At 37.2% G+C, this 19,730-nt stretch overlaps 2 protein-coding genes across 3 annotated transcripts; both read left to right on the top strand.

Moving 5' to 3' along the window:
- Window positions 1-285: 285 nt before the first annotated feature.
- On the top strand, window positions 286-6,911 carry LOC129447896 (uncharacterized). Its single transcript, XM_073872048.1, has 5 exons — window positions 286-524; window positions 2,066-2,383; window positions 2,492-2,797; window positions 5,781-6,098; window positions 6,188-6,911. Exons 1-5 carry the CDS (start codon window positions 464-466, stop codon window positions 6,505-6,507), a joined length of 1,323 nt encoding a protein of 440 aa, XP_073728149.1. The 5' UTR covers window positions 286-463; the 3' UTR covers window positions 6,508-6,911.
- Window positions 6,912-7,296: 385 nt separating this feature from the next.
- On the top strand, window positions 7,297-19,008 carry dedd1 (death effector domain-containing 1). Of its 2 annotated transcripts, none has more exons than XM_055209860.2 (6): window positions 7,297-7,458; window positions 8,338-8,846; window positions 8,964-9,083; window positions 9,204-9,332; window positions 16,953-17,340; window positions 17,640-19,008. In XM_055209860.2, the coding sequence occupies exons 2-5, from the start codon at window positions 8,381-8,383 to the stop codon at window positions 17,336-17,338; spliced, it is 1,101 nt and encodes a 366-aa protein (XP_055065835.2). In that variant the 5' UTR covers window positions 7,297-7,458; window positions 8,338-8,380; the 3' UTR covers window positions 17,339-17,340; window positions 17,640-19,008. The 2 variants fall into 2 exon arrangements, with proteins under 2 accessions (XP_055065835.2, XP_055065836.2); XM_055209861.2 differs by lacking the exon at window positions 7,297-7,458 and adding an exon at window positions 7,876-8,063.
- Window positions 19,009-19,730: the final 722 nt, after the last annotated feature.

The raw sequence follows: 19,730 nt of genomic DNA, 5'->3' as shown, positions 1-19,730 counted from the left end.
ATGGTGTTTTATTGGTTCACATTCACAAGATAACATCCTACCAATTGAACCCAACACATTATCAGTATAGACCATTAGAGAGCATTACACTTTCCTTTAAAACCAATACAATTCCCATTATAACAGTTATTATTAATTATTAATGATATGTAAAGTTGATACTTTAGCCCCCACCCAATGTTGAAAAAACCAAATCTACGGCCTTAGTTACAAGAGCCAGATCCAGAACAAAGATCACTAGTTATTGTGCAAGATAAAAGATCAAATTTACATAGCAACATTTCATCACCAGCATGATACAGGGTCCACACTGGTTCATTATAGCATGCTGTAGTCTATCATGATATCATAAATGAACACTCAGTGATCATAGAAAGTAAGAAACTATAGGAAAAGCTTTTAAAAAAGCTTTTTAAAGAACAGCTGTATTTCATTAAAAGAGTACCACTAGCATAATCACAAAATGGCTGTTAAGAGTCATATATGTCTGCTGGGACTCATCATTCTCTGCTCACTTCTCACAGGTAAAGTAGATATTTTTAAAGATCTGTATGATTGGAACATCAATCTATTCAGTGACAACTAAATTCATTTAATTATTCTGGCAAAGAGTAAAGCAGTAGTTTTAACGTGCTTAGTTTCATTTTTCTGAAAATGCAAGTTTGTTATGTCATGTATTGTTTGGTACATACTCCTTTAATACACAGTGACACAGTAACATTTCTGTCTTATTCTCACATTGAAAATTTGATGTTATAATGGGATCTTTACCAATGTATGAGATCATCAATTTCTGTGATATTTACAATGTTCAGAACCAGTTTAGTTTACTTGCTCTTTGCACTTAAAGCAACACTATGTAGTTTCCATGTAAAAATGGCTTACAGCTCCCCCATGTGGTTGAAAAGTGCAACGGTGCCTGGTATCAGTCACTCTTCTGCAGGCAGGGGGAGGGGCGGGCCGTGTTTCCTACCCTCCACAGCCACTTTCAGAGTGTGCTTGTAGCAGCTAGGAGGCTGCTCAGGTTGAAGCAACAGTACAATTTGTCCAGTTAAAAGTTGTTCTATCACTGAAATAATTTTAGAGACATTAAAAAACTACATAGTGTTGCTTTAAAGGTGGTGTGTGTGTAAATTTTAGCAACATCTATTGGTGAGATTGTGAATTGCAACTAACAGCTCACCCCCAATTTCAAAAGGCATATGGCCCGCCACCACAGACATTATATACGTAGACGCCTCATGACGAGCTGGAACACAATCCAGTGTCGCCGCCATATTGGTTGGGTCTCCTCACTCTATGCTAGCACCAAAGTCAATCGGAGTCAACAGAGAGCGAGCAACTATGCCCCTATTTTGTGCAGCTTACGATTGCAAAAACTGGCGCCGTATTGATACCAGATCGAATGGGATTACCTTTCACAAAATTGAAGAATAGTTTTGGTTATTTTACCATTTACAATATTATGTTATCAACTAACGTTACTTACCATATCCAAACCGTGTGAAAATCCGTAAAAATTTTTGGGAGTTAGGATAATTGTAGTTGGGGATGCATCTTCCTCAGTAGGAATAAATGCAGGGGGACGCATTGGTGAACCATCTAAGATGGCGGCCGCACTGATACGTCAACTCCAATAAGCAGCGTCAGTCTATGAGGCGTTTACGTATTTGTCTATGTTCGCCAAAGGAAAAGCATGTCATCGTCTGAGATAACCTGGACGAAACACACTTTTTACAACAGTTTGTCTGGTTAGGGTTACTGTAGAAACATGACGGTAACTTCCATGACAGTGGACCCGTGGTGTATGTAAATAAAAACAGATCAATACACCACTGATAATATAGTTATTTTGCATTTCCGTCAAGAGATTCTTCTAAAGTTACACAATGCACCTTTAAACTAAACAGAAAGTTTGTTTTCATTTGCTTTAGATTATGTGCATTTACAGTCTGTATTTTATAATCCAAATATGTATTTTGTGCTCTTTGATTTTAAGAGATAAATAAAATAATTAAGGGTTAAAATGTCTTTATTATTAAGAACAACATCTACTTTGTTTCAGGTATGAGTGAAGCAGAAGTGACTGTGTTCAGTAGTTCAGGTGAAAATGTTGCCCTGCCCTGTTTTAATGCTCTTTCTGATTGCATCTCAACTACATGGACATACAGCAAACCTAGGACATCAGTTACAGTAGAACTGATTGCTGGAGGAATAAAGAATAAAAACATAGAGAGAGCTGAGAGACTGAGTCTGGGGTCTGACTGCTCTCTGAACATCTATAAAATAACAGAAGAAGATCATGGAAAATACACCTGCCAACAATATATGAATGGACAAAAACATGGAATGGATGCACAGGCTTTTCTACATGTTCTTCATGGTCAGTGTTGTTTCACTTGTTTAACATATTTTACTTAACATCAAAGTTTCCTTTAAGTCTCACGTTTTAATAAATCATTTGAGGACTGTCATGTAATTTCTCTTTCAGTCTCTTCATCATCCACACAGACTGAGATGAGATCAGGCAGCTCTTTGACTCTCACCTGTCAGTTGTTTTCATATGATAACACTTGTGATGGTTTGATCCGTACTGAGGATCTTCAGTTGTTCTGGGTGAATCAGGTTGGTGTTAATCTACAGACAGACTCCAGATATCAGATATTATCATCAGGACAATGTATCAAGACTCTGACTACAACACTCCTGAATGAAGACAACAACACAGAGTTGAGATGTTTGGTTCAAAAGAAGAATGAGATTAAGACCTCAGCCAGCTATACTGTCAAGTTAGGGGGTAAGAAATCATAAAATAACTTAGAAGACTCTCAGAAATTGTGTTCAGTTAAGTTATGTTCAAGAAAGAAAACGTGTTATACATTTCATGCTGACAGATCCATTTTTAAATGATGTTGGTGATATGACATTTTGTTTAAATGCTTCAATATTTTTCTGTTATATAGATGCAGCAGCTAACAAGCCCCCACTATTTATACAATGATTAATGATATGTAAAATTTATAATTTAGCCCCCACACACAGATAAATTTACATAGCAACAATTCTTCATGATACAGGGTCCACACTGGTTCATTATACCATGCTGTAGTCTATCATGATATCATAAATTAACACTCATTGATCAGAAAGTCAGAAAAAGCTAAAGATTTTTAAAGGACAACTGTATTTTATTACAAGAGAACCACAAATAGCTGTTGTTAAAGAGTAACTAAACCCCTGGTCAGATCCTGACTCCACCTGACTCCAATGCAAGAAAAGTGGGCAGACCCCAACGGAGATAGGCCCTGTCCCAAATGGCACACTCTGGACTTGTGGTCCTCCTCAGAGTCCACACTTTGATGACATCACGTAGTCCAGACTTTAGGGACCCTTGATGCGAGTCCACGTGGGTGCACAGGAGTCGTATTTTGGGACAGACTCGAGCGTCAAACCAGAAATAGGTAGAGAAGTTGCCCATCAGTGTGAACTCCTCCCTTCCGTCGTCTGATTGGTCTGATTGCCCTTTCGCAAGGACTTGTGGGTTGGTAAAGTGCGCAAAGCCTGCTGCAGTGTGGGCTTCGCTGAAGACCGCATCAAGGGGGCAAAGGAGGCGCTGATGAGCACACTTCAAAGCGTAAAAATGACAGATGGGACACCCTACGGACTCGTAGACTAAGCGAGAACGCGCAATTTAAGGCCACGGGACCGAAAGTCCACATGAAGTGCGCCATTTGGGACAGGGCCATAGAGCGGACAAACTGAGCTTGTACCAAGGGCGTGGTGAGCTTGAACCTCGTCGTACCGCACGTCACACGGTACCGCAACATCCAATAGGAAAATTCAAATGCAGTAGCCACCGTTCAACCTAAAGAGGGCAGCACTCAGACGTTTTTACACCATATATTTTAGCATTGAAACACATTGTAGCCAAATGTCAAAAAAGTTACTAAACTCAATAAACAGCACTAGCCCTTTTCATACAGATCATTAACTAAAAAAAGTTGGTTTAGGGTTTAGTTACTCTTTAAGAGTCATATATGTCTGCTGGGACTAATAATTCTCTGCTCACTTCTCACAGCCCTGCAGGAAAAAAAAACAATAAAAGCAATACAGAAAATTCTAATGGTTAACATTAAAATACAAATACGAACCATTAGCTTTTACCATTAAAACCACTACACTGTAGTGGGTTTTGGGCCATATTCCACTAGAACCAATGCATAGAACCAATACATACCATTAGAGACCAACAGAGACCAATACACTGTAGTGTGTTTTGAGCCATATTCCATTAGAACCAATAAAATTCCCAATAAAACCAATGGAATTTCTGTGATGGTGTCTTTTGTTTTTTTAGCAGGGAGGTAAAGTAGATATTTTTTAATTATCTGTATGATGCAAACATCTATCTATTCAGCGACAACTAAATTCATTTAAGTATTCTGGCAGAGAGTAAAGCAGTAGTTTGAACCTATCTTTCTGAAAAATCATGTTATTATGTCATGTAGTGTTTGGTACATACTGCTTTAATGCACAATGACACAGCAACATTTCTATGTGTTTATTCCCGCATTGAAACGTTTGATGTCAAGATTTTACCAGTGTATGAGATTATCAATTTCTGTGATATTTACAATGTTCAGCAACAGTTTAGTTTTCTTGCTGTTTGCACCCAAAGGTATAGTTCACTAGTCTATGGTCACTTACTGCTGTGTGTTTACCATCATTTCTCAAAATATCTTCTTTTGTGTTCATCAGAAAAATAAATTCATACAGGTTTAGAACAACATGAGGATGAGTAAATGATGACAGAATTTTATTTTAAAGTGAACTATCCCTGTAAAGGTGGTGCGTGTAAATTTGAGCAGCATCTTGTGGTGAGATTGTCAATTGCAACTAACAGCTCACCCCCAACTTCAAAACGCATAGTAGCCGCCACAGGAAAAACATGTTTCGTCGTCTGAAACAACGGCTGCGTCTGAAAGCATTCCAAGGCATCAAGGCAGGTCCGAATCCAATATTAGGTTTACTTACTGTCTCCTGAGATACCTTCATTGTGGGCGTGCATGGAGAATGTGATTGGTCGAGCCTGGTCAATAAAATGCCGGCCAAGGCAGGAGCACAAATTTAGTGTAAATAAAGTTATATTTTCACTTTTTACACCTATTAATTGCATTTTATCAAGAATTTAGTATTGTAGTTTTCAAATATGGGATTACTTATCACAAAAGCGCACACTGTTTATATTTCAAACTGAATTCAATTTTGCTGCCTTTGAAGGCTGTCCGAATGTGTTTCCTGGAGCTGTCTTCATGCCTCTGAAGTCAATGCCTCATAAGGCAGCGAGGCAACAAGTCAGCTACATAAACTTTTGGACGCAGCCAACGTAGTAACAAAACACATTTTGTATAATAGTTTGTCCATTTAGGGCTACTGTAGAAACATGACGGCAACTTCCATGACAGTGGACCCGAGGTGTATGTAGATAAAAACGGCTCATTATAATGTAACGAAAACAATACAGTTTATTATGTAAGGTCTTTATACACCACTGATAATATAGTTATGTATGTTATATTGCATTTCTGTCAAGAGATCCTTCTTAAACAATTCACCTTTAAACTAAACATAAAGTGTGTTTGCTTTAGATTAGTATGTGCATTAATACACTGTATTTTATAATCCAACTATGTATTTTGTGCTCTTTGATTTTAAGGGATAAATAATTAAGGGTTATAATTTCTTTATTATTAAGAACAAGCTCATCTACTTTGTTTCAGGTATGAGTGAAGCAGAAGTGACTGTGTTCAGTAGTTCAGGTGAAAATGTCACTCTGGCCTGTATTAATGCTCTTTCTGACTGCACATCAACTACATGGACCTACACCAAACATAGTTCATCAGGTACAGTAGAACTGATTGCTGGAGGAATAAAGAATAAGAACATAGAGAGAGCTGAGAGACTGAGTCTGGGGTCTGACTGCTCTCTGAACATCTATAAAACAACAAAAGATGATCATGGACAATACACCTGCCAACAATATGTGAATGGACAAAAACATGGAACTGATGCACAGGCTTTTCTACATGTTCTTCATGGTCAGTGTTTAAACATATTTTACTTGTAACATCACAGTTTCCTTTAGTTTTTACATTTTAATAAAGGAGGACTGTCATTTCTCTTTCAGTCTCTTCATCATCCGCACAGACTGAGATAAGATCAGGCAGCTCTGTGACTCTCACCTGTCAGTTTTTTACCTTTGATAACACTTGTGATAGTTTGGTCCGTTATGAAAATCTTCAGCTGTTCTGGGTGAATCAGGCTGATGTTAATCTACAGACAGACTCCAGATATCAGATGTTATCATCAGGACCCTGTATCATCACTTTGACTACAACACTCCTGAATGAAGACAACAACACAGAGTTGAGATGTTTGGTTAAAATGAAGAATGAGATTAAGACCTCAGTCAGCTACACTGTCAAGTTAGAGGGTAAGAAATCATAAAAAAAGCTAAAAAGACTCTCATAAATTAGTTGTAATTGTGTATGGTTAAGATACGTTTCAAGACAAATGTTAATTAATAAAGAAAACGTGTTATACGTTTCTTGCTGACATATCCATTCTCAAGTGATGTTGGTGATATGACGTTTTCTGTAAATGCCTCAATATTTTTCTGTTATACAGCAGTTACCAACACAAACTTTGAGAGATCAACTACAAATGTATCAGAAACTGAATGAAGTTAGACATGTGTGTGTCATCATTGAGATATAAAGTACATTTATTCTGAAATATAACTGCCATCACTGAAACACTCAGTGAACTGAAGAAGTTTGTCATGTTGCTTCATTGACGAAGACACAGGAATCAACAATTTAGAATAATTAAATTCTCTTTACAAATAACAAGCAAGATTAAAGAGAAGATTTATTAAAAATCAATAGTTAATAAAATCTCATAACTTGATGTTAATACACTTTGGCTAAAATCTTTGTAAAGATTTTGGAGGACAAAAACAACACATGAATGCATTAAGATGAAAGGATAAATAATATCTTTAATGCCGAAATTAATGCGCAGGCAAACAACAATTCGCCTGCTAATGCATGATTGACATTTGCTACATAATGCGCAAAGAACCCGTTTTCCAATCATTTCTTTTATCTATTTAAATAATTTGTCTATGTCCTAGCAGAAAAAAGTAATTATTTACACGCCTATATATTACTTAAATGTAATATATTGTCATTTATTAATGTATGTGTATTTCACTATGAATTTCTATGTGGGAACGCCCTCTACTACTGCGCATGTGCGCGCAACATTCCTCACAATTACACAAATGATCTGCGCATGTGCGAAGAATCTGCCTAACGCAGCACCAGTAGTTTTCCCAATTGAATGTTAGGACTGTTGAGAAGGATTGACATAACCAAGCTAAAGAATTCAATACAGGTAAGTTATCGAATAATAAAGATGTTTGTGTTTTGAGGATTCTTAGCCATTTCTTATTGTGTCTGTTATATCAGTTGAAACACATCGCAAAACCGCTTGTTTTTAAAAAACAATATTCAGTAACTTATTCAATTGATTGTTCGAGCGTGAGATCTAGTTGGTTCCAACGCGATTAGTTGTTGCGTGTAATATGTAACTTGTCATATTTAAATCAAGTACATCGATTGTTTTTTGGTGCAGTGTGATGTCAGGTCGATTTATGGAAAGATCTAGTAGGCTACTCTCACCCAGGCGGAAGTCAGAGACGTCAGCTGACGGAGCAAATGCAAACAATAACCTTAAGCGTAGTCTCAGCCATATAAATACATACCGTATAAGCTAATTTGTACAGGTTAAGGAATTCTGCTTTGTGTACAGTTAGGACGTTAGACATTCGGACAGCAGTATTGCGGCCGCTTGTGCCCCCCACCCCACAGAGAAACGTGACGTTATGTAAGAAGTCGATTTGAGGCTGCGCGAGAGAAACGTTTGACAACAACAACAGCTGACGGACTCAGAGCGGGTTACCACAGAAACGAAATAACTACAGTATTCGACTAATTCATGTAAATATCTTTCTACTTTGTCTTTGTACGAAAGGAAATTTTAACAAATGGGGGTTTTAAAGATTTTAGGTCTATTTTTGGTCGACACAGATACCTATAGCTTAAAGGCTAGCTAGCTTAAAGGCCGTTGTGCTGCTCGTCCGCCGATTTTAATTTACAGTATCAAAACTCTACTTCTTGACGCAAGGCTTTGATATTTAATTTGGTCATTTGACAGCCTATCAATACGATATAAATGTTTAATTAGTTTAAAATGCATTTTCTTCTTCAACAGAAACGTTTGACTTTGGACGTTATTTCTGAAAGCACAAGCGACGATGGCTAATAGGAAATGCACGAGATATTCCATGTACTGGGAGGAGACCGAGTGCCTGAGCTACTATGAGATGTTGTCCCTTCACGAGATCTTTGACATTGTGGGCTCTCAGCTCACCGAGAGCGATGTTGAGGTTTTGTCCTTTCTGCTCGATGAAACCTATCCTGGGAAACATCCCCTCAGTCCTGATGGATGGACTGAGGAGTTACCTCCAGGGCCAGATGGAAATCCACAGAGTAATCCTCCATGTCCACGGCTTCTTAAGTCATGGCGAAGGATACAGCCGCAGAATGGGGCTTGTCCCGTCGCCTCACGCCACCGACCCAAGAGCGGTGTTGAACTGCTGTTAGAGTTGGAGAGACGAGGATACATAAGTGAGGGAAACCTCGAGGCTTTGTTTCAGTTGCTGCGAATTCTGACACGACATGACGTCTTACCTTTTGTCTCACAAAAGAGAAGAAGAACAGGTATGTCTCAGCTTTAAAACAGCAATGTATTTACAACAAAAGGTAACATTTATAACTAAACTTAATACTGATGACATGATAAACAAAAGGTATTAATATGTCTCCTGTACTTGTTAGTATCTCCAGAGCGAGAGAGAATTGACTACCCAGAAGTGGAGACCAGAGAGAATGCACAAATTTGCTCAAACACAGAGATATCATACTTGGAAAACACACAAGACCAACACTGGAGAACAGGTGAGCAGAGATCACCACTAAAAACACAGCAAGTCAAAGCAAAAATGTGTCTTTAGGAAACTCAATGGTCAAAAAAAAAGCACATTAAAGGTGTGTTTTAATTTGTGTTTGCCATTTCAGGTGCTGGTGCTTCTGCCACCGTGACCACCCCACCCCGACGGAGGCGCGGCAAAGGCCGCCGCTGGAGTCGAAAATCCAGAGATAAGCCTGAAATTCAGCCACAGCCCACACCTGAAAAAGTGACTTGTGGTAAGGGAACATCTTGTGCTTAGTATCTATCTTAGTCTTATGTCATATAGTCTTTCTTACCAGCATTCCTTAAACATACAGTATGGATATCTTTGCCTTTCCTTTCTGCATTTTCCACATTATTGTGTTTTATTTATAAGCTGGTAACCTTGTGTTTACCTCAGTACTTCATTCCTTGATAGCTTATAATGAACTAGTAACTCCTTCATTAGTGCCTGTCATTGAATCTTTATTGGTGTCAAAAGGTAATGTTAAAACAGTCGCACAAAAGTTCATATTTCTGTTCATCCTTTTATGAATTTCCTGCACTGCTATCACTTTGAGTTTATTCTGATTGGACTCAAAGACCGCCTACACAAAAGCCTTTTAATGCTTTTGTACCTCATTGTAGCTAGACGGGAGCTGTCCTGCCATCAGGGCATTGCTAAAACCCCGAGCAGCGAGTGACAATAATGGCACAGTAGGTAAGGACATGTTGAGACAAAGAAATGCCTTCTTGAAATTTTTTAAAACAATCAAGTGTTTTAATTTTTTTTAAACAAACAAACAAGCATCTATTAAGCAAGCATATATGACAGATGTTCACTATTAGGTCAGTTTGGTCCCTTCACTGCTTTTACATCATGCAGTTTGCAGTACAGCATTACAAACCGACTACAAACATGACGTTGCAGTGAAAAAAAAATGTAAATCTTTTTTAGGTTGATTGGGGATGAATGTCTCAATATTAATTATTTTGCTATGTTGCATAATCTATTAATTTTTGTCAGCTAAAAAGGCAAAAAAACAAAACCTTTTGATCAATTAACCTGCATGGTGCTCACCTTTTGATCTTGGCCCAAATGGGTTTGCAGTCTTCCTTCTGGTGTGCCTTAAAAATAATTTGATTTAAGATCAAGATTTTTACCATTTAACAGACTTTTTCTTTTAATAAAACTATAAAATGTGTCTGATGCATGAACCACACACTGAACCTCATACTTTTAAAGCATAAATAACATTAAGAGAAATCTGTATGCCAAGAGGTGGTCATGGTCAGTAAAAATGTGCAGTGTTTTTGCACATTATTTGGATGCATTCCACCTGAGATATTGCGTTCAAATGTGTTAGTTAATAATAGAGTGGACAAATGTAATTTGTGTTTTTTCGGAAAAAAAATTCAGTGTGTGAGTCTGAATTTAGACACACTGTTTGTCCCTTTCATTGCACCAAGATGCTTGACACAATCAGTTTTAGTCAGTTTTGCTACAGATGCTTATTGTTCCTTTATATTTGTCTGTACAGAAATGCATGGCCCTGGAAATATGCTTCTTTATGTGTGCTGCAAAAACACTTAAACTCAATTGAAGTTGTGCATTTCATAGCATATTTATGTCACAATTTTAGACAAGTGCTTAGCTTTTGCTAAAGACAACTAGCGAATCTATAAATGTTCTGATTTTGATTGTTTTACAATCCTAACATTGGTTGCTTTTAAAACCTGGCCAAATGCTTGTTTAGGGCAGTGTTCTGTAGTTAACATAGTTTTTTTACAGTGACCACAGTGTCTGCTAAAACAAAACAATGTTGTCACTCTAAACTAGGGATGCATGGCGATTGGTTGCGATTGATCTATAGCAGAATACAGTTTTTTTCCATCATATGTGTGTGTGAGCTGTGTATAATAGTTATGTATATATAAATATGCACACATGCATGTATAATTAAATATATAATATAAATTATCATATATATATATATATATATATATATATTATCGTGCATTTATCTAAACAGAGTTATTGTGCACAGTTATACACACATATATGATGTAAACAAAAACTTTTGTTCTGCTATGGATTGGTCGCGATTGATCGTTATTCATCCCTACTCTAAACTAAAATTTAGCTAATTCATGTGGAAATGCTGTATTCTTTAACTCTCCCTAATGAGACCAGATCAAAAATAACATAGGATAAGTAGATTTAGGATATTCGTTACGTTTGTGCAATTGTTGTTTATATGTTGTTTGCCCAAGAATGTTTGACACCAGCTGTGCTTTAAAGCTGAACTCACTTCAGTTGCACTTCCTTTATGTTACAACTTATTAGAGCCCGACCGATATATCGGCAGGCCGATATTAGGCATTTTCCAAACTATCGGTATCGGCATTCATAATGGCCGATAAATGAATATTTAAAAAAAACCCGGACGAAACAGCCTTCAACCATGTCATAAGTGTTGTCGTTGTATAGTTTGTCCACCAGAGGGCACTCTACAACCTTCCTGTTGGCAACACTTGTGTATAACGCGTCACACATTCTGCAACCTGGTGAGTCGGGCAGAGAGAACAACGGTTAAGTGAGTTCATGGTGAGTTGGTCACCAGACATACATTGCTTGAATAACAATTAAAAGAACACCCCAATCAGTTCTCTTAACTCAAATAAGCATGACAAAATTTGTGACTATCATGTCCAGTTTTGCTGCTGTTAAATAAGCCGAGAGTGAAGCGGAATTACCTTGTAATGTTACTAGGTAACTTTGATTTGGTTGTTGTTGTTTTTGTGTTTTTGTTCAAAGGCCTTTACGTTTCATATCTTAAGTTTGTATTTTATACATTTTATTTATCAGAACTCTAATATATTTTGATGTTCCTCTGTTCTGTTGTGACAATAAAAGAAACAAATTTCTTTTTAAAATGCATTATCATATTATTTTAGTTAAAACTCATAAATAACTACAAATAACTAATGGTAGAAAAATCTGTTAATGTTTTGTTGCGCGTTTCTGAAATAAAAAAAATATATCGGATTTTAAAACCAACAAACATTTGTATCGGTATCGGCTTTCAAAATCCTTTATCGGTCGGGCTCTACAACTTGTAGACAGAAAAGTACTTACTTAGTTACTTTCTTTACTTTTTATTTCCTTTACATTTTCCATCAACTTTCCTCTTGCAGTTCTTTATATCATTTTTCTTTGGATAAACAGTTTTCAGTGTGAGTAACTCCTGTGGTATGTTGAAATTTTGAATGAAGTATCTTTAAGAGAATCAAGAGATTATTAAATTTTTGGCCACTGTGGCATCACCTTTTATATCCCACTGTTTCATATCCAATAAAACACTGCCAGTCACTGTCATTTCACATATATTTGAAAGTATTTATTCCCCCCGCCGTGTAACTGAGCCTTGATGCAGCTAATCTAATTTCGGCGCTGGCTTTGTTTTTAGTGACACGCGATTCCCTTATGCTGTAACACTTGAACTGTTCTGTAAACGTTTCACACTCGGTGAGTGCTGGGAATTTTTGTCCTATAAAAAGCAAATGCATCAAACCTCAAAATCTAATCCTCCTTACTTACATTTATGTTTGATTCATATAAAAAAATGATGGGATACACACCTGGATTATTACATGTTTGTTAAAACAACGATTTTCTGACAGTCCTGCTGTGCCATGATTGACCTTTGACCTTTCACCTGTTTTGCTCCTGAACTAGCTGAACATGCTGATTGCTGTGTTGACTCCACATTTGATCTTGGCAGGTTGACTCAAGTAAACAAAGCAGCAGAATGGATAGAGTGAAAGAGACAGAGCTCACAACAAAAACAAGTGTGTGCTGTCCTCTCTGTCTAATCATACACAGCGCTTTAACTCACGCGCCTGGTCCATGTCCTAAGGTAAAGAACCCCCTTCCTAGCTCGCATAGGAGGAGGGGTGACATCTAATACTGTGTGTACAAATGTCAGTTTCTTTTGTTACTGTCCATTTCGTCATTTACTTCTACATGTGCTAATAGGAACTAGACTTGGGAAAAAATAGGAACATTATCCTCTCTGGAGGGGTTGTTGGCCTCAGTGTTTCACAGAACTGACTCAAAGAATGCATTAAAATGATTAGGCGTCTTGTGAATTTGTCCGCACAAACAACATTGTCTTGCCTGTAAATGGCTCTATTTTACGTTATATTTTACATGCCATACATCCTTTGACTAAACTCGTCCTGGTTTTACCGATTAAAAAAAGTCCTCAAAGTCCTCGGTGAAAGTTTTGCTGGAGCAGTTCTGAGGAAAGTGACCCAACAGTTCTTGTTTAGCCCCATCATATCAGCTTTTGCTATTTGATTTTTTTATTGAAACTGCATTTAAATATTTTGGTCAGCTATCTAAATCTGCCATTGTTTTGATTATTGAAAATTGAATTATTTCACTGTAAACGTAACGAAATGGTGCCTGATAAGCTCTTTATGGACCCTAGAATTTTTCACCTGTGGCTTCTGTAAAAATTAATTTAGAAGTGGTTGCCTGCTTGACCAAAAAATAAGACCAAAAACTGTATCAACAACGTTCATCCAAAACTGCTTGTCTCTCTCTCTCTTCCTCTCCTTTCTCTATGTCCACAGTTGAAAAACAGACTGACATACAAGTGTCAGGGACAAAAACAAGTTGGAAAGCCTCACATACTAAGAGAGGGAGAAAATAGTTTGAGCCTGATCTATGTACGCAATTGGTCAGCTTTTTGCCTTCGTTTCTCTCCCTCCATCTTGGTTTGTTGATCAGCAGAAAAGAAGGATCGAAATATGTTTGGAAGCTCTTCGCATGGAGCAACTACCCAAAAAAAAAGATTTTCCTTTGATTTACAAATTTCTTTTAGATTTTATTTTGATACAGAAATGTGGGTACTTTTAAATATAAGTTAAATAATATCTGTAACTTCAGAAATAATTTTCTGGATGCATAAAATATTTTTTTTTACCTTGCTGAGCAAAAACTTTAAAGCCTACAAATATTACCTTGTGTGAACTGAAATTAAAGTGCTAACACTTAAAGCAAAGGACAACAATGTTTAGTATTTATTTGAGGAGCTCTCAAAATGTTGTCCAATGGAACTAAGAAGTGCTCTGTATATGTGTGCTATGTTTAAAAAGAACGTTAAAGAATTTTGTGTTTCAGATTTGTTGTGTGTCAACTGCACTTCATTTTAATGTGATCTTATTTCATCAGATAAAACCACTAAAAGCTCCTAAGGTGTTTCTCAATGTCAAGGATTCTTCCTTGCAGGACTAGTCCTTCCAAGTCACTTCTTTCAGAGGCTAGACGAGGCTCCTCTGTAGCATTCAGAGAACACGTGAATGAAACCGGCTAGGAAGTGCACGTCATTGCGTTATTACGTCAGTGAAAAGGTGTGCTTTCAGCGCTGCGCGCAAAGGATTGTGGGTGATTTTAGAGCGCAAAGAGCACGAAGGCTATACATATGCATCTTTTCCTGTATATGGGATATTTAAGGACTCAGTTCTTGGTTGAAATTCCGAGGAACAGTCCTTCGACGGATGTCGATGACGTAGCATCCTCGAAATTCTGGCTTCCAAGGATCCTTCCTTGACATTGAGAAACACCTTTAGACTGGTGGTAAATGCTGTTGTTCTCATTACATATAAGTTTGTTTTCCATCTAAATTTATTTAAAAACTGAGATTTTTCTAGCCATACTTACTCAACCAACATTATGCAGGGGTTCCCAAACTTTTTATTTTGTGACCCACTTAAATAGGTATGATCTATATCGGGACCCAACAAAAACCTTTTAAATAGAAATATGAGGAAACACTTTTTTTCTCTTTTCTTGCATTTTATAAGTTAAGTATAATAGGAATGGTTGACTCCAGTCCTTTGACTTGTTTGAAAATAATGCACACTCAAGGTGGTAATGCACCATTACAATGTGGGTGTGCATTATTTTCAAATGATTCGGAGGGCGGGAGTCAATTATCCCTCTTATATCATGGTTACCACAGAAATTGCTAAGACATTGCTCTGGTGATTATTTTTCTGAAAGACATTTGACAGGTCAGCTGTGCTCTTAACTAAAAATAATGCATAACATTTATGGAAAATATAAGTTTTTGCAATATCAAAATAATTTTCATTGCTTATCAGTTGGACTGCTTTTGTATCATTCACCACTACAGCCTAGCAACTTTGCGTGATCCTCCTTATTCCACTGTTTGACCCACAGTTTGAAAACCCCTGCATTATAGGATAGTTTCCTTTGTAGCTTTCAAAAGGTAATGTAATCTCTATTTGAAATACATAATCCTCAAGGTAAAATATAGTGAATCATGTTTTGTGCTTTTTTTATGGTAATGATCAAAGAATTAGCAGAGGTGACGCTAGATCACTTGCACTTGTTTTGACATTAACCCTGGTGATCATGCCCCATTTGCATCTTCAAACTTTTTTATATAATAGACCTATATTTTTGCATTAGTTACACAGGGAGCATGTATGGTAAATGCTCCTGTCCAAAAAAAAAATTCTTATTGTGCATCCATCAAAGGATTTGCTGACAAAACCAAATTTCAGTGTAATATTATTACTCTCAGTCCCTTGCTTCCTATATCTATTATTTTGTACATGTTTACTGTTGCTTCATAAGCTTCCAACCATAAAAAAGGGATTAGTTTTTTGGTTAAGCTTTGGTTGTAGAAAGGTTGGATTTGTGTTGCAGCAATGTTCTGAAGATTGATGGGTCCGCTTCCTCCTCTGACCTCAGACATAATGACATGAAAGGAAATGACATCACTACGAAGCTCTGGTTCAGTATGTATACTCCAATCGTATTTTGCCGTCTCTGTTCCCTGTGCTGTTGCATGACATCAGTTCTACCTCCTGTAAGCCAAACCACTGTTCGCTAAAAACCAACCTGCATCATTCTGTCTTTTAATAATGGCCTCGTTGTAAGTTTGATGCAAAACATAGTATAATTTCAACAAAACTTGGTCTTCGAAAAGAATGTGAGAGAAAACTGAAATCATGCTGTTTGCAATTGAGCTCTCCATACCTCACCGTTCTTATAAAATGTCCATCTTCAATCATAAGTGGGTTGAGGTGCTGTCAGGAAAAATGGGCTTTGAAATCTCCTTAACATTTTTATGACCTGCAAATACAAAAGTGCGGTGTTCAGTGGATGTGTTCGAGGCCTTGTGTTCCCTGAAATAATTTGAAAATCAACCCATTATGGATTTCTATTTAGCTCTCGTGTCTTACCCTCCCAAAGTGTCCAAAAGATGTGCTAAAAAACTGAACCGGTTTTACCCATTCATGAATGCAAGTGTTAACCGAATTGAAATGTGCAGTCAGTCAACCTCTGTCTAGTTTTTGTTATATATTGCTCAGGATGTTGGCCTCGTATATCCACTAATGTTCAGACCTGATGCAGTTCAGTTTTTGTGCATTCTGATGTATAGTAATGCACAATGCACTCTCTCAAAAGACCTCATAAATTGGGAATTAGTTTATTTTAAACAACATGTTTATATTCCAGTAATTTTTTATATGAAAATAGTTATGACCAAATAAGCTGACTGTCAAGTCTCACTCATGACTGTACTTTTTGCCCTCCTTTTGACCCCAACTGACTCTGCTTCGTTTCTCCTGCTCTCCCCTTTTCCTCCACTTTTTCGTATTTCTCTCCATCCTTGCTGTAAAATATATTTTTAATCAAAACCTTTCATTATTCACAATTCCAAATCTATCATTTGCATCTCCAATCCCAACACATATGTTCCTTCTGCATGCAATCCTTTATCCCATCCTCCTCTATTTCTCCCCCACCTCTACCTGCTCTCTCATGCTCTCAGATATTCGGCTGCGTGTGCGCGCGGAGTATTCGGAGCACGAGTCGGCTCTTCGTGACGGGGTCTCGTCGGACAAGCAGCAGCCTTTGGAGAGGCAATTTGAACTGTTCAGCCGAGCGAGCTCCCTGCTACGAGCCCGGGACCTGGGGTCTATTGTCTGCGATATCAAGTTCTCTGAACTTGCCAACCTGGATGCATTCTGGGCAGACTACCTGAGTGGGGCATTGCTGGAGGCGCTGAAAGGGGTCTTCATCACTGACTCTTTGAAGAGGGCAGCAGGACAGGAGGGGGTCAGGCTGCTTGTCAGCGTGGATCAGGATGATTATGAGGAGGGCAGGAAATTGTTGATCAACAGCCAAACACACAATGAAACAAACTGGGGGGCATAAAGGTGAGTGCTCATTTGTACATTTTGTACAAATTTGTACAGAATTGTAATATTTTAACAGTTTGTATGTTGATCTGATTAGCCTTGCCATTGTCTGTAGCATAACATATTACCACTAGGGGGCAATAGATAACATTTTTCTTTCTCCATATTTATGCCTAAATTAGGAAATGTTTATGAATCTAAGTTTGGCGTCTTAATAAAAGTATGCTTAATGTTTTTGCTCTTTACTGCATTGTTTTCCAAGCTGTACTGTGTGTTTAAAAAATTATTAAGTGAAGTATTTCATGTTTTCTTTACAGGCCCCAAGTAATGACACAATCAGCTGAGACCTTCAGCAGTGATTGATGAAGAAAATTGAGTTTTGCCTTTTGATTTTATTTCCTGTTGAGTGTTTGTGACTCTCTCTCTATATATATGGAGGAGAAACCATTTGCTTCTGGATAAAACTTGGGAAGCCACCTTGTTGGACACTTACTGTTTCTGAAAGACTGTTAACCATTTACAGGTTAGTTTCATATGTGGAACACGCTACTTCACTCAAAAATACACGGACCCTCCATCCTTTTTTTCCTTTTTTTTCTTCTTTTTTTTTTAGAAATTTGACATACTGTTTCAAAAGATGGTATGTTGATGTACTGTATATGTGATTTTAAACTTGAATGAACTCTATGTTCAAGTTGTTTAACCTTCAAAGGGAAATGTCACTGGATTCAAAAAAAGAAGAAAGTGGATGAATAATCTGTAGAAAATATGTAACTCGAAGTCAATAATATATATAAAAAAGATTTGATATTGAAAAATAAGATAATATGCCACTAAAGTGCTTGCTGCATTCCCATTATAATGTATAACCTATGTTGGATCAGTGTAGTGTGAGGTGCAGGGGTTATGCATTATTTAATGCCACTTTAGTACATTAAAGTTTAGGCTCTGAATCAGATGGGAACAATTTAGTGGACAGATTTTCACACTCCCCCGTCAGGCTATTGAAAAGGTTGCATAACCTGAATGCTGTAGGGTTGGTCTTTTGTGCTGCATTGGTGTCAGCGACAATTGCTTGTAATTCACTGTTGAAATGTTGATTTAAGAGTTGACTTGTTCTGGTCTGTCAAAATTGCTTGTTCAGACACTGGACATTATATTGAACATCAGGAGATTTCACAAGATAGGGACTAAACTATTACAAGAAGGACTGTCTGCAGTGTGTATCACTTTGAGACTGCATGTGTCCCAACTACATAATGACTGTATTTTCCCCTGTAAATTCCCAGTTTGATGATTTTCAGTTATATTAACAGAGCCACCAAATGCCTTTGTATTTATAATTAACAAAAGGCTGATTTGACTCCAGTCTTGATACACAACCAGACAAACCTCTGGTCCAGTTTCTAAAAATAATGTGTGCTTATGAAGAAAATGTATTGGTCTTTTTGTTATGTCTGTATACCCTTATAAGACCAATGTAAAGAGAACTGAAAATTTGATGGTGGTATTTGGTGATTCAGTTTGGAGTCATGTAATTCATATTAGTGAATTGAGAGAGGGAAATGTTTTGTAAACACTTTTGTGTGTTCATTTTTTTTCCAAAGTTTTGATTGTTATGATAAAAGTTTTTTTGGAAAATGTACATGTATTTAAATATAATTCTTAATAAATACTTAAAGTAGTTGTGTATTTCTCATCTGTGATTAGACGGTGTTTAAATTTCCAATGTTTCGGAGCTTGGACATCCTGAAGATTTTATATGGCAGGACTTCTTTGAAGTATTTTTTTGCATCTTCTTTGAAGCATTCAGTGCTTCATTAAAGCATTGAAACTTCTGAATGTTTACATTTGTGCATTTGTTAGATGCTTTTACTCAGATTGCACTGCGTTTCTGTCAGTATATGTGTTTTCTGGTTATTGAACTTATGATATTTGTGCAACATGATGTTTTACTAACTGAGCTACATGAGCACCATGTTTCCATAGTTTGCAATTACAATCCACACTTTTGAATCCAATTCCATCCACACTTTCAAATCAATTAATTTACCTTCATTTGGAGACAATTACCTTAAAGACAGGGTATCTAATTTGATCCAGAAACATTTTTAGTTATGCAGGTTAAAAGTCTCCTCGCATCCTGATAGCAATCACTGTGCTAAGTTGTTTAAATGTATTTGTAGAAATGTATGTAATCTGTGAAGGGCGTAGGACCAAAACATTTTCAACCAATCATAGATCTCGGTAGGACCTTGTGTTTTTTGTCCCTCATCCGTAAGCATAATTTGAATGCCACCGCACAGCTTGTCCACATAGACACCATGGGCACGTTCAAGCTCACACCAGTGCGCAAGCAACGTTTGCTACGGTTTCCGGGTTGAACGACATGTTTCCCGACAAGATGT

The sequence above is a fragment of the Misgurnus anguillicaudatus genome, chromosome 10, assembly GCF_027580225.2.
Source record: "Misgurnus anguillicaudatus chromosome 10, ASM2758022v2, whole genome shotgun sequence".
NCBI classification, from domain to species: domain Eukaryota; kingdom Metazoa; phylum Chordata; class Actinopteri; order Cypriniformes; family Cobitidae; genus Misgurnus; species Misgurnus anguillicaudatus.
This window is presented reverse-complemented; position numbering and strand designations above follow the sequence as displayed.